We start from the raw sequence: 15,475 nt of genomic DNA, 5'->3' as shown, positions 1-15,475 counted from the left end.
CCTAAGACAGCTTCTCCTCAGTGGCAGCCCTCAGTACATCTGTCCCTCAAACCTCTACCCACTGCACTTCAGCCTTTGGCTTCCCATCCATGGTGCCCACCAGCTCTGTTATGTCAGCTCACTTGTTATCTGTAGGAAAGGACAGCAGGGGACAGGCTTTCCCAGAAGAGGGGAGGGACATAACTTGTCTAGCTGGACTCATTGCTGCTGGCCTAGTTCAGGCACCCTGAGCACTAGATATGCTACCATTGCCTCAGCCTGACCCAGTAGGATGGAGAAGAGGAAACCAAGGGCCAGACCGCACCACGGAAGGGCTGTGCCGAGAAGACCTGCCCCAGGGTAATAGGACCCAGAGCCAGCAGGGAGGAGCCTGAGCCAGCAGTATATACTCTGAAGTCAAAAAGGTCTCAGTTTCAGTTGAGGTTCAAAACCTTACGAGATGGGTAACCCGGAGTAAGGGACCCGACCTCTCTGAATGCTATCCTTATTTGTAGCAGTGGGTAAGAAACTGAGTGGAGGGAGACTAAGTGAAAGACGTAGAACATGTAACTTGTCAGAGGACTCGGAAACAGCTTCCTTCATTCTACAACAAACTATAGGCCAAGACTTCCCTGCTCTCCACCCATGCCCACTGGGCCTCCCTACTCACTGGCATCAAAGACGGCCTTCAGTGCCTGGATGTCCGTGGCCACCCCTGATATCCTGTAGATGCCAACCTCCTCGATGCCCCTCTTCTCCACCTCTTCCACACATTGTCTTACGATGTAGGGCACCTTGGAGCGCTCCCGCCTGTAGGACATGGGTGCATAGGAGATGGAGGGAGGGAGCTTCTCACACTGGCTGTGCCCTCTAGTTCCCACAGCAGCACTAGCCCCTTGGGTCAGGAGTCAAGGCAAAGAAGGCCTGGAGAAGAGGTTTTCCCATTCCCTAGAGCCTGCTTGCTGAGGTATGGCAATGAGCATGGGGAAGAAGTCTCAAAGACTGGTGAAAAACCACCCCACTGGGTTCAGACACTTGTGGCAGGAGCAGTTCAGTGGCAGAGCACTGCAGTAGCAAGCGTGAGACCCTGGGTCCGCACCCTAGCAATGCAATAAAAAAATCCTCCAGGGGAAAGGAAAAACAGCAAACAAAAATGTTCACGGGGAGGCTAAGCAGCTAATTCATATGACCAGGGTAGGTCAAGAGCTGGGAACAAAGCGCCCAGAGGGGCAGAGTGACCTAACGGGCGTGGCCCTTTCCCAGCCGGCCACCCTCTGACTCCAGCTTACTGCTGCCAAGCCCACATGTGGGCCCACGGTCACTGTCACTTGTTTAGTGCAGGAAAACACTCTGGCCTCCCTTGGGACTGTCCACTGTTTCCATGTTGGACTCCTTATTTCTAAAACATCCTGGGGGCCATTTCTGGCCTTCACACTGCTTGCCTGTGGTGACTGACTAGGCTGCTGGCACGGGCAGGGGCTGGAAGGTGGGATGTGGCTGGCACCCAGGTACCCAAGCTATTCAGTCTCCAAGGCAGCACCTACTTGGTCACCACGCTGATCTTCACTCCGAAGACACCAGTCTGCTTTTTGGATGGGGTCCTCTTCAGGCTCATGTCACGGCTGGTAAATTTCATGGAGAATTCCACTTTGATCTGGTCAGGGGGTGGAGTAGGTACAAATCCCCCAGGGCATGAGTGTCACCAAACATAGGGTCTCTTTCCCCAGGACTGTAAAGAGGGCTACCCTTAAGCTGGTAGGGCTCCATGCACACCTGCAATTGGGATAGGGAAGGGTGTGGCCAAAGAGAGGACACTGGACTGAGGGAGGTACAAGCTGCCTAGCACCCAGGGGAAGGTGGCAGGAGGATGCCCACGATGGCTCAGATGTCCTTACCCCATTCATTTCAATCACATCTGTATGCCAGTTCTTGGTTTCCACAGTCTGTGGATCCAGCTGCGGGGGAAGAAAGGAAGGAGGACAGGTCAGAGCCCAGCTTCCCCATTGGTCAGCAATTGCTTCACAAGACAGGTAAAGGGTGGAAAAGGCAGAAGGCTAGATGCTGATCTTGAAATCAACCTGTTGAAGTAGCCTGAGCCCGCAGTTCCCTCCCCCCAGTCTTCCCTAGGGAAGGACCCCTGATTCACCATGCTGGCTCCTGACTACCACTACAGTCAGATGGGCCTTGTCACTTCATGTCACAGACACAACAACTGCACACTAAGAGAACACAACACATACGGCACACTTAGATGAGCATGGGAATGAGGGGATACCAGGGCTTCCCGATTTCCTGGCACCTACCAGAAGAATGGAACACTAAAACCACACTGTGCCCATGCATTATATATCCCAGACACCCCTAACCCCTGCATGTTTTAAACTCAACATTACTATGGCAAGTTTAAGTAGCTATAAAGAATATCATTTCCAGGATAATGTAAATATTGACATCTTAAAAATGATGACATCATTCTTTAAGTGTATGCAGTGGAATCTAATTACCATAGTGATTCAACACCCACCATCATCCACTTAAACACAAGAATGAGCTCATCTTTTGAGGTGACAAGGCCCCTCTCCTTCAAGGGATCAGAGCTGATGCAACTCCCCCTGCCCACCTTTTTCCTGGGCAAGTCTCTTCAGGGGTACATGTGCCTAAACAGGACACTGTACCCACAGAAAAAAGAAATGACGCATGCAGGTCAGCCCAGGTCCTCCAGCGTCGGTGACCTCTGATGAGGTCTGGGATATACCTGGCTGGCTCTGGGCCTGCATCTAGGCTGCAGAGGCTCGAGCCCTGTGCCCAGCAGTGTGTGCACAGAGGAGGAATGGGACTGAGACTAGAATGCAGCATGTGGAGATCTTCCTTGGGCAGAGCCCCTGCCCACAGTGGGACAGCTGCCAGCCTGATTGCTGCCTAGGCCCTCTCATTCAGAAGGCCTGACGCCAATGACTCCAGACAGTCCCAACAGAAAGAAGCCCCAACTTTGGCCTTACTTTCCTGAATTTCCGTTCTTGCTTAACTTTTGCCCCCAAATCCCCGACCTGCAGCACGGCCTGCTTTTTCCCAGTTCCTTTACTACATCTGGACTGCTGGGTGGTAGAATCAGGACCTCTGTCTGACCTGATTCTATCTCCCAGAAGTGGCCACACAGGGTAGAGGGATCTCAATTGTCCTTCCCCAGCTGACTGAGACAGATGCATCCCTTTCTTTGGAGATTTCTGAGACAGGGTCTTGCTCTGTGACCCTGGCTGCTCTGGAATTCTCAATCCTCCTGCCTCAGCCTCTTGAGTGCTGAGACTTCAGATGCATACATTCTCGTCTACTTAACGACCAATTCTTTTGAAAGTAAGTCTAAGCACTGGTGGAAGTCTCAGGCTGTTTGATGGTCCTGACACCATATATCCCTTTCCTGTCTTAGTACCCTAAGGCCTGGCACCGCCTCTTGACAGAGCCAATGGCTCCCAACCCCTAGAGTGGCATCTGGACTTTCCCTGAGTTTAGAAATAACAGGGATTAGTGGTCATGGCTGACCTGGGGCTCCCATTCTACCTCATGAATTTGGGTGGATCACCAAGACTCCACGAGCCTTGACCTCCTCATAGTGGTAGCCATGCCTACCTCACAGGGCTGCCTGACAAAGTGTGAGCATTCTGTGTTATGTCTGACACTTTGACAAATCTTTTGTACACACATCTCAGTTAATCATCATAACCCACTAGTGTGGTTTAAGCTTTCATAGTTGTTCCCAATCTGAAGACGAAGACATAGAGACTCAAACACTACAAGAAACCTACCCAGTATTTAAGACCTAGGGAATGTGCGCTGGGTGCAGGCAAGTCTCCCTGACTTACTCTCTTTGCTCAATCTGTAGGATATCATGTCCCATGCCTAACCTGACCCCTGCACTTTGGAGTGGTGGCTGGTGGCAGCATGATTCTCTCAGAAGCAACAACGGGCCTCTTGGAGTAGAGTCTGGTGTCTAGCTGCTTCTAGAACAAACTTCCTGTTTCCTCTCTTCCCCACATGAGTCTGCTTTCCTGGAAGCCTTTTTTGTTATTTTGTTTTTTTCCGAGACAGGGTTTCTCTGTGTAGCCCTGGCTGTCCTGGGACTTGCTCTGTAGACCAGGCTGGCTTTGAACTCACAGAGATCCACCTGCCTCTGCCTCCCTAGTGCTGGGATTAAAGGTGCCACCCCCAGCACCTGGGAGCTGAAACAGGTAAAGTACCTGCTGATGCTAAGGTCTAGCACTAGCTTGTGGTGGGTTCACGTGCTCCAACCTTTCAGGACAGCTGTGGTTAAGACGCCGGTCTTGTTTTCTTTGAGTTCCCACTACTACCATGTCCTTGGTTCCTGCCACAGGTGTGCCCCTAGTAGCCCCTTAGAAAGACCTGCTCAGCTTCTCGGTACCCTGACAATGATGCTCAGTTTCCCAGGAGGCCTGCAGCCACAAGAAACCAAGTCTATTTCAGGATGCCATTTAAATACAGAGAAGGGAGGGTGGGGAGCTGAAAGGGACATGGCACATTTTCCAGAGAAATGATGCTGCCTGAGCTGCTGTGACTATTTATAACCCCTGGGAACTGTGGACTCTGCTATTTCCTGATTAGATTAGTGCTCAGGGTGCAGGAGCCAGCCCCAGGGATGTCAGTCAGAGGGGACAACCATTAGTCCCAGAAGACAGGTGCCATCCATGGGTCCCAGGCACAGGCGCTGAGTGGAAGATATCAGACCATCTGAAGGAGAAAGGCAGATGGGGCTTACGAGGGGCTAGGTGGGGGAGATCCACAGGTAACAAACCTGCAGTGAGGCTCCTCCAGGGTGGAGCTAGGCAAAGGAGAAACAGGTCCCCAAACGCCTTAGAGGATGTTGTTAAGCAGTGGTCACACACACACAGCAGTCCAGCTGTCTGTGCATTTAGCATCAGTCCCCACTGGGGCCACACATCCTGCCCTGTCCCTGAGAGAAGTGGAGGCCTTTAGACTACTGTCCAAGAGTGCTCCAGCCCATGAGCCACAAAATGCAGGGGCTCTGCTAGAATCCCCGCTAGCTGTCACTCTTTTTAGACCAAAGGGGCCTGTATTTAGCATAGGAAGCACCAACATGGTCTTAGAAGGGTGAGGCTCAGAGGCTCCAAGGCCAGGGGACACGCAGTATGAGTTTGGGGAACATCCTCAGACGTGAAAGCCCTTTCTCCCCGGGCCCAGTTTTCACCAGTCTGGGCAGGTAACCACATCACTTCTTGGCTACTTCCCAGTGCTGGCTTAGAAGGCACAAAGCAGTTCTGCCCTTCTCTCACCACTGGCGTCTCTTTTGCTAGTCTCTACCAGTTGATAAAGCCATCTTCAGGCCCGAATCCTCCCGACGGCTGGACCACGTTCCACTATGCCACATGTCCTCTACCACACAGTTAGCCCACCAGGGAGTGATGAGTGTGGTTGCTTCACCTTCTCACATGCCCTCACGTGGGCTGCTTAGTCTTCGCTAAGATGCCTGTCTAGGAGCAGCTGGGGACCAAGAGAAGGTCTGGCTTCCATGGAGAGCAGCAGAGGTATGGGCAGTCCTCAGGAAGCAGAGCCCTGGGACGCACCCAGGGGTTCAGTGGATGATGCACGCCCTGATGACAATGTTCAGCAAGGCTCTAGGCCTCCACCTCTGAAAGTGGAACCCCCTTTCTATGAGCCCCCTCCTATCATTACCACAGCACTTGAGACCAAAGGCTATGAGGAGTTTAGTCTCCTGCACAAGCCCCTGACTTCTTACCCCCAGGAACGTTGTTCCTGCTATTCCTACTTACTCTGCCTGTGGCCTCCTGAGACTGAGACCCACCCTTGCCCTTTTCTGGAAGGGAACAGACCCCCCCTCCAAGTCTTAGAGATTTATAAAAATGACCTGCTCTCTAACCAGGGCAGTAGATCCAGTGTGCTAAAGCCGCTCTGCTAGAGGCGTGCAAGCGCCACACCACATCAAGAACCTCAGTAAGATCAGCTGCAGCGAGGTCTAACAAAAGGAAGTCTGGGTGTCCCTGGGGGACCAGGCCATGGAGGTACCATGTTTGCTGTGGGTATGGCTCTGATACCAGGGGCCACAGTGGCGGCCTCGGGATGACTGTTCCTTGCCTGCAGTACAGTCACAGGCTTAGGGCTGGATCCCTTGGGAAACTGAGCCAGCCTGTCATTGGGACATACCACAGGCGTGAGAGGCACAGCAGGGCAGGCAGTGGGGAGAGGAATCTGCCAAGAGACAGCCTCGCCTTCCTGCAGCAGGGCACTTAAGATTCTGTCAACGTGGCTGCTGAGCTCAGGGAAGGGCAGAGGAACATGCCTCTATCCTGCCTTCCAGCTCAGCAATTGGGTCAGAAAAGAGCAGGGTCAGGTTCAGGAAATTGTCACTTCATCTTCCCAGTGGCCTGGCAGCCTCACTGTGAAGCCCAGCCAGTTCTGCCTTTCTAGCCCTCTCCCTCTGGAACAGGCACAGCGGGGCTGGCCAGGCTGCTCCGAAGGTGCTCTGTGGCCAGTCTGCCCATCTGCTCCAAGCCAGCCACAGGTGCTAAGGTGACTCCCATCCTAAGATGCCTGGATGAGGCCCCTTTGCTTCTACTTGCTTCCCCTCCCCCTCTCAAGGACTTTGAAGTTCCCAGGGCCCACATATGGAAAGGGTTTAGCAGCTCTAAAGGAGGCTTTTATTGAAGCCAGGTTAGCTTCTTAGTCCCATAGCAACCTGCCTTTTCCAGCGCTCCACTCAGTGCGCTCAGCCTATCCTGTGTAGACCACACTCTTAGCTTCTGGTTGGGCATGGCTGAACTTTCAGGAGAAGCAAACAAAACTCAAAACCGGACCACTTCTGGACCTTCACCTTTTCCCTAGCCCTGGGGCTCTGCCAGGGCCTCCCCTACTCAGGGCCAAGCTTCAAGTGAAAAGAAAGTATTTTACCCCGCCCTTGCCAGGGCCATGCTGCGGTCAGCAGGGCAGAAAGAGCAGGGGCAGCAGCCCTGTCTGGAGGTGTTTAGGGCCAAAGCAGCAGAGGCGGCTCTCAGCTGCCTGAGGCAGAAGGCTTTCCAAAGTCCATGCTGGCTGCTGTTGAAATGCCAAGGGTCTAGAAGACCACCATGGCTCAAAGGCCTTGACTTGCAGTGGTTTCATAAGAATTATAAAGTCATTTTCTAAAACTGACTTTATCTCTCCACCCTGACTAGGAACATTTTTTTTTCCTAGGTATAGAGCCTACTTCTAGTGAAAATGGGGACACTGGCAATTCCACTGTGCAGCTCTGAACAGACTCCTCTCCAGGCCTCTCATCTGCTCCGAGTCTCCTGTTCACATACATCATCAACAGCATCCCTGTGACCGCTGAGATACAGCATGTTGGGCCAAGTAGCACATCCTACCCACCAGGCAGCTTGATGGGCAGGAACCCTGCACCTCCACAAGTTCCCATCTAGGTTATCAACTGGCTGCATGGCCACCCTGATAACTGGACATCTGAGAAGCAGCCCCAGGGCCTGAGGAAGTTCTGGGCTTCCTCCTTGGAGGCCACATAAGGCTGGTGGTATAGGTGAGATCCTATATATAGAGCCCAGCTGCTTGGATTTAAGAGCCAGCTCCTCTGTTAAGCACCAAGTGACATCATCTAGGTCATTCTCTAAGCCTCTGTTCCCTCATATATAAAATGGCAAGGATAATACTAGCATTACCTCAGAGAAGATCAAGAGCTAAGACTGATGCCGGTACCCCGGTCACGCTCAAAACACATCAACATCACTAAGTTGTGCTGAAAGACTCTAGTGGCTTCCTTCTGGCTGCTGACAAGCCCCTATGCCTTCAACTGTGTTCCCTCCACTCTGCATAACCTTTGCCTGCTTGTGAACTAGGGCTTTAGTCCTGTAGATTACTTAGTCTGCACTGTCCCTAGATCTTTCATAGCTAAACCCATCAGAGTCCATCAATTAAATTCTCCAGGCTAAACCTCCCAACCCTTCCATTCTATTCCATTACCCTATTTTCTTTTTACAAACCATACAGCCTGAAATGACCCTCCTCACCGACTGACTTCTTTAGATCAGGCCTCCCTGCCTGGCCCTCTATATCCCTGGGCCCTGTACAAAGAAAGTACTCCATCAACATCCGTGCCCCAGGATGTAGGGTAGAGACAGCTTATAGCTTTCTACCAGGCTTCCTTCAAGACAGAAGCCAAACACTCCCATTTGCCTCTCTTTTCCTGTTCAGTGAATGGCTGGCCATGGCCCATGTGCACCCATGTGACCTCTCCCAGCTAGACTCTGCTGCGTGTGAGGGTTTAAAGCTTAGGGATAAAGTTCTAGCCAAGACCATCATATGAGCTGGATTCACAGAGATCAACCCATTCAGCTCCTTCTCTGCACCGACACCAGAAGGAAGAGGTTTATCCAAGGTCTCGCAGCAAGTTAAGCTATTTTTCCAGGACTGAAAAAAAATGAAGCCCCTTGGCTCCTACCAACCCAGGACATGTTTCAAGCGAGGCCGGGCTAGGGGACATTTCCTCAGGCACCTTTCCCTTTCTGCAGAAGCCCAGGAATAGCTCCTATGGCTCCTGTGAGACCAAGGACAATACACCTGGTCTATGGCTCCTGGAAACCCAAGACTGATATGGGCTTTCTCCTGGGCATTGAGCAGGTCCCAGGAGCAGGGTGTGTGTGTGTTCCTCTAGGCCACCAGGGAGCTGACAGAACGCCAGTGTTCTTTCCTGTACCCAGCATGCTGTGACAGAGGAAAGGAAGACAAACAGTCCCTTGTCAGCTCAGCAGAAGGCTAAGTCCCTGTATATGAGTGCCCTTCGCCAACATGTGGCAACACCCCCAGACAGCATATGCAGAGGTTTTAGAGATCCTTCTTAATTCTCTTCATAGCACTGTCCTTCTGGGCCTGGGACCTCACTATCTCTGGACTACTGCAGCCCTGGAAGCCAGCAACTCTGGCCTTTGAGGAACCACTCTGGTTGGCAGGCTCAGCAATCCCTCATCCAAGACCATCTAAAAGCAGGGCACCAAGCCCAGGAGGGACAACTGGTCACTCTGTGTTGGAGACATGTTGGAGAGCACCAGGGAGGCCTGGCACTTACTTCATACAGTACCAAGAGCTAAGACATTCCAGGTGCCAAAAAATTTGACAAGTTCATCCTAAGCAAGGGCTTCCATCGCAGGGTGTATGAATCTTGTGCAATGCACACTGTGTACAGGTGGCTCTGCATCTGCATCTCCATCTGCATGGGGCTACAGTGCAGCAGATATGCAGAGTCAGGGACTCTGGAGAGACAGCTCAGTGGAAAGGTGGGGGAACTGGGGTTGAAAGACTATTCATGTGGTTCCAGAGCTGCTCACTTCAGGAGGTGTAAGCACAGGGTCCCAGGGTCCCACTGGTCTGACCACAGTCCTGTGCCCACAGAGGGCTGCAGGGTCTCTAGTCCTGGGGGAAGTGCTCTTGTTCTTCTGGCCATGGTTGAAGGAATACTACAGGGACACGGCTGGGTCCGTGAATGGCAAAGGCACACTCACAAGTTTCTTCTCTTTGATAAGAAGTTAGGGAGGATGGCAGTAGGGTAGAGCATCAGCAGCCACAGCCAGGGCAGAAGCTTTTAACATCTCTCCTCCTTCTTAAAAAGGGTCTTAGTATGAAGCACAAGCTAGACTCAAACATGTGCTGGTCTTTCTCAGCTTTGCAGACTAGGACTACAGGCTTGGGCCGCCACACGCAGTGTTAAGGTCTCTCTTCACCTTCAGAGCCACAATGAATGAATGAGTCCAATGTGTGTATCTTATATCCTGTACTCTTGAACCCTCAATGTAAGCGACAGCTAGGAATGGCTAAGTGAATGTCTTGGGATGTGCATATTGTATGCACACCTATGCCGGAAAGATCTGTCAAGCTAAATGACATGCTAGAGAGGACTAAGGAGCTGCCCTGTCCTAACAATGGAATCCTCTTCTATGGCCCTCTTAAGCGCTAAAGTCACCCAGACAAGTGACCTCAAGGCCCTGTATCTTGTCTTTTCTCAGGCATGGACCACTCTGACCCTTTATGTAAGCAGCGTGGATTAATGGCCATCACAGAACAGGTATACTTAGCAACACCAGCCCCACTCTTGCCTAGAGAAGCTCTTCTGGACTTCTCAGGCCCACATGGCCACTCTTTGAAACAGAGACAAAGGCCCCAGAGGCTTTCCTTAAGTCTCCTCTGTTGTCCCTATCTTCAGTTCAACCTGAATCTCCACTTCTGGCCAGTATCTGGTCTGAATGAGAAGCATCTTTGTCGTGGGTGAGTGAAATATTAAGAGTCTTCATTTCCTCACCAGACAAATGTCTCTGGCCTGGCTTGCTTTGGGCCTCTTACTTAGCCTCTATGATTCCCACAAGGGACCCTATTAAAACCTTTGGCTGTTCCAGGATTAGGAATGGAATTCCTCCTTCAGTCCCTTCGCCTCTTGGGTTCAACTTAAGAATCTAGACCCAGGCAGGATAGGAGGAAGGGCAAAACCTTTGAACTTGCTCTACTTGAATATGATTGGAAAGAGGAAGTAAAAGGAAGGAAGGAAAGATGGAAGGAAAGAAAAGAAAAATGCAAACTGAAATGCAAGTTAAATACTGCACGTCCTGGCAGAACCCACAAAGCCAAATGCCACGTGTGTCCTCTGCTAAATGCTTGCACAACAAACCAACTGCCAAGCCAGGGCCTAGAATGAAGCTTCAGCCCCAGAACTCTCCTTGCAGACAGGACAAGAGGAACCTACTCCAGCACTGCCCCTAGGCGAGTCCCTGTACCTCTGCCTCCATCCCTCCAGCAAACAGAGGTTTCACACTCCATTGTAATATCAGGACCTTTCTATCCGAACAGACTTTTCGGCCCCAGTGTCGGGTCCCAGAGGAGTCACCCTTCTCTCCCCTCTGGCTTTTAATGGTTTTGGTTAGAGGGGAGCAGGAGCCCACAGGTATCTCAGCATCCATGACATCAAATTCTTAAGGTATGGTTAATGAATTAATAATGTGGTCGCTCATGCCAGGCTGGGCAGAACCTTTCCCCCGCCCCACCTGAAGTCCTGCATAATCAATCTCAGCACCTTTAGCCTGGCAGTGAGCCACTCTGAAATAAGTAGGCTAACTCGGCTCCAGAAGGAAGGGAAGAACAGGTGTCACCCCCCCTAACCTACTGGCCTATGCACAACGAGGTAGGCTCAGGAGGGCGGATGTCCCTCTGTCACCTGCAGTATCAATGACACCGACACCCTTCGTCACACAGCATGTGCTAGGGGACTGAATCACCAGCTACACGGCACAGCCCTGCGCCATGGCCATCCTGCAGTCCACACTGACACCAACAAGCTCGCAGCCCAGCACCTAGCTGGCCGGTCACCCTCAGCCAGAGATCACAAGAGAAACAACTGTCAGATACCACCGAGAGTCGAGCCAGCCAATGAGTTCCTAAAGTGGCTTCTGTTCTGCCAGCCACAAATGAAAGGAGAAGTGAAAGCGTGGCTTTCAAGGTTTAGAATTTTAACCCTACCTGCCAGGCACCCAAGGAGGCAGGTAGACAGTATAAGGATCTGACTGGCTTAGTTTTAGGTCAGGAACCTGCTAAAGCGGTTTCTGGCCAGCCTTGAGGTATGGGAATGGTGTCTGCTGGCCTCAGCAAGCACTAGGAGAGGAGGACAGGGTGGGGATGGCTCCAAGCTGCCGGCAACAGACAGCTGCCTCAGCACAGAGGGGCTCTGGGAGCTGCCAGGGCCAGTAGGGCTCTGCTTGCTTGGTCCCCAGGGAGACTGAAGGTGACACAGGGGCCAAAGCAGGACAGCTCAAGTTGCTGCCCTGCCCAGCACTTTCCAGGACTGATGTCACCTCTATAGGGTCAAATATGCCTCACTGGCCAGAGATCAAACCAAGCAGGAACCAATGGGCCCAAGACCATCCTTCTTGTCAGGTGCCGGCTGGCACAGATCTCAGCTGAGGATCTTCCTCTGAGCCACAAGGAGACTTGCAAGTCCCATCACAGACTCCATGTTCTTCAACCAAACTGAAGGATTACCAAGGCTCTGGCCAACCGGAACCGGCACCCTGTAACAACTTAGGCATCTGTGGAGTTATCAAACGCTTACTGTGTGCTGGGCACTGGGTCTGGCTTCTCCTTGACCGCCTGAGGCCGGGCCTACAGCCAGCCCCAAGGCAGCCCACCCAGCTGCAGGACAGCCAACTTCCATCTCAGACTTTAATCCCAACTCAGGTCTGGGGCTGTAGACAAGACCATGCAGGCAGCTTGCCCTGGCATAGCTCGGTCAGGAACCCCCTGGCATGCTGTGTGAGTTGCTGGATAACCAGTTGGCACCAGGCCAACAGTTGTCTGGGTGGTCCCTGAAGAAGCAGTCTAGAGCCCCCAGACTCAGCACATTACTCCCCATCCGCCGCCACCAGTCCTTCTTCCCGGGTGGCAATGATCCTTTCAGCTTTCATAAAGAAAGCTCACATGGCAGGCCATGCTGAGGTGCCCATCAGCAAAGGAATAGAGAGCTGATATCCGTAAGAGATGGTTGGGGGTAATCATGCTTGTGCTGGGCTCCTGAGAGAACAATAAGACCCAGTGAGGCTGCCTGTCTATTCCTATTCCTGCCAGCTTATATTCAGGAGGAAGCCAGACAGAGTCTACTTAGGGACACAAACCTCTTTCTGCTGAGCATTAGACAGATACAGAGAAGGCAGCCAGGGCTAGGGTGGAGGTCACCACTAGCATTTATCACTAAGTTCAAGCCACTTAAAGCATACTCATACCCATATTCCAGCCTATCTTGGGACTTCTGGGATCCAGCAGGAGCAGCAGTGCAGAGGTAGACAGAGTCCCCAGCAGCCCCAGCCTTCCCGCAACCCTGCAGCCACCCCGCCAGCCCCGGCTAGCACCTTGTGTCGGAGCAGCTTACTGCGCACTCGGCCCCAGAGCCGGGCGCCTGTATTGGGTACACGCTTGCTCCCTGGCTCCTCCAGCTGATCCAGGCAGCAATGCTCCAGGGATTCACACACTGCCTTCAGGCTGCAGTCGGGCTGAGGCAGGATGTCCGTCATGCTGGTGACCAGCCTGCCGGTCCAGCTCCAGGCAGAAATGCGGAGAGGCGCACAGCTCTGGAGAGAGCTGCCTTCTTCACACTAGTGCTTAGCAGGGACTGTTAGTGGGGCAGTCCCGAAGCAGCAGCGGGTGTGGGGCTCGGGTTTCTCCTCCCCTCCCTCTGCGTCCTCCTCCTCCTCCTTCCCCCTCCCTAGAGACTGCAGCCAGGAAGCAGCGGAGTCTGAGCTGAGCTTACCACCAGGGCTCAGTGCCTCCCCTCAGGCAGCCTGCTGCCCTCTCAGGTGAGCTGCAGCTCCCAGGACGCGGAGTGCGGGTGTGCACCACAGCCAGCTGCAGACAGTGCGCAAACACTCCCGCCCCACGGAAGAAAGTGACTCCAAGTAGAATTCGGAGCTGCCCTTTCCAAAAACCATGCAGGCCTGGGGTTTAACTCTTGGCAAGTTGGGGCTCCTCCTCACCCACCCTCTATCTCTCCTTCCAGCCTCTACTAAATAAAAGTTTGACAAGCAGCTAAGCACAAGCCAGTTCCTAGTCATTAACTCCTTCACCACCAGGCTGCTCCTGGGGCTTGGGTAGGCATCAGGACTTGGGGGCAAGTCAGTAGAGACTTCCAGTGGCCAGAGTTGTGGGTAAAGCTGCACGTGGCCACGAAGAGCTGCCTGCCTCCCTTGCAAAGGACTGCTTTGGAGTTCCACTTCTCTACTCACTCAGTTCCCGCCCCAAGGCAAGTTCCTCAATGCCAGCTCGGTGGCAGAGCCAGACACCTGTGTTCTCCCAAGTCTCCTGTGGCAAATGTGCAGAATAAGGAAGCAGTCCCAGCAGGTATTAGGGTGCCTGTGACCCTCAGCAGTCACCGTGAGAAAGCAGATGTAGCTCTGGTCATGGGTGTCTGACATGGAGGTGCTCCTCCACGGCTGCTCTTACCTGCAGCCCTGTGTACCTCACCAACCAAGACTTCTGCTCCAGGGGGCAGAGGATGCCCAACAGCACAGAAGCAACTGCAGTATCTTGGTAGACAGACTCATAAGTGCTTGGTTTGATTTTTTTTTTCCTTGTTTGTTTTGTTTTCCTGAGACAGAATCTCTTAATGTAGCATTGGCTACATAGACGGGGCTGGCCTCAAACTCAAGAGCTCTTCCTGACTCTGCCCCCGTCCCCCCAGTGCTGGGATTAAAGGCAACACCGTGCCCAGGCCCAGCAAGCTCTTGTTCTAATTGAAGAACGAGAGGTGACTCCTATTTCAAGCTAACCATGCAACTTATAGAGTAAGGTAAGAGAAACGCCAGAACCCTAGATGGCTAGGGTATATGCAACCCAGCTATCCTGGCCATCCCACCACTGCAAAGCTGAGCGTGTAGGAAGGAAACCTCGAGCCACACAGTGCCAACCATGAGCCAGGTACCACGCACAGTGGTTTCAACACTGCACCTACATGGCAGTGCCGCTCACGCTTCCGTTTCAGAATTGTGAGAACTGGAGCTCAGAGAAGCAGCATTCTGGCCTGAGTTACAGATATAGCTGCAGCAAGGAAGGGACAGCAGGGGCCCCCAAAGCCCCCTGTGGGTCACAATCACTGCCTGGCTGAAGTATGGATAGTTCTCAGGATATGGTGAAAAGTGACCGGATTGATGTTTAGGAACCAGCCGGCCCTCTGAATACCCCGCTGGTTCTCAACAATGTCAGTCCTTGGGGTTTTCTATTCCTGCCCTCGGCACCTTTTTGGGAAAGGGGCAGTTTAACTGCAGAGCCAGCCAAGAACTGGTCAGAGAAAGACTGCTCTTCTTTGAGTGGATAGCACCACACTGACCTGTAAGAACTAAAAACTTCCCCCCAACCTTATAAAAAACAAGCATTCCTGCTTGACATTTGAGGAAACGGAGCCACGAGAGTAGACTGGGGTTAGTGCGGCACCTCTGCTCTCCTCACTTCGAAGGAATGACACTTTGGGAAGTGCACGTGACACTATTCATTTTGACCTGGGTTCCATGAGGAAGGCCTGGCTAAGTGCCTGATCCTGGAGTAAGGGCTAAGAAATCAGAGGAAGCAAAAGCCGGCCAGGACAAAGCTGCAGCCTGAGGGCAGCAGGGAGGAGATGGGACTCAACTCTCAGCAGGAGGCAGAAGCACTTTCGTGCACCTACTATGTAGCACATGAGGACTGAGATGTCCTCTCTCTGCCTACATTCTGCCCAGGGTTATACGACCAGGACAGTGAAGATGAAGTACCAACAAAATTGAGAGAAAGATCACTCTTGGCAGGAAGGACTGAGGGACGCTCTGTGGAAAGGAGGAACTATGTGCATGGGTGAAGTCGCTCCATCGCTCCCACAGGTCCCTGCTGTGCTCAGCATCCTCTTCACAGAGGTGCAATGGCTGGTTGCATAACTAGCCGGGAAGGTACCTTCTGAACTGCTCAC

General features: G+C 52.6%; 1 protein-coding gene across 4 annotated transcripts in view; it reads right to left on the bottom strand.

Moving 5' to 3' along the window:
* Positions 1–15,475, bottom strand: part of Abr (ABR activator of RhoGEF and GTPase) — a 145,776-nt gene that overhangs the window by 6,476 nt on the left and 123,825 nt on the right. For 3 of the 4 annotated variants that reach the window (XM_041665666.1, XM_041665665.1, XM_041665667.1), the window contains 3 exons: positions 1,875–1,934; positions 1,524–1,633; positions 650–789 (listed from right to left, as the gene is read on the bottom strand). In XM_041665666.1, the coding sequence (XP_041521600.1) occupies positions 650–789; positions 1,524–1,633; positions 1,875–1,934 (310 nt within the window). Of the gene's footprint in view, positions 1–649; positions 790–1,523; positions 1,634–1,874; positions 1,935–12,896; positions 13,146–15,475 lie in introns of those variants that run through there. The other variant, XM_041665668.1, reaches the window with a different exon arrangement.

The sequence above is a fragment of the Microtus oregoni genome, unplaced genomic scaffold (genome assembly GCF_018167655.1).
Source record: "Microtus oregoni isolate MIOR12 unplaced genomic scaffold, Mior012 000015F_ref0000493, whole genome shotgun sequence".
Taxonomy (NCBI): domain Eukaryota; kingdom Metazoa; phylum Chordata; class Mammalia; order Rodentia; family Cricetidae; genus Microtus; species Microtus oregoni.
Note: the sequence above shows the minus strand (reverse complement) of the source record. Positions and strands in the feature narration are given on the sequence as shown.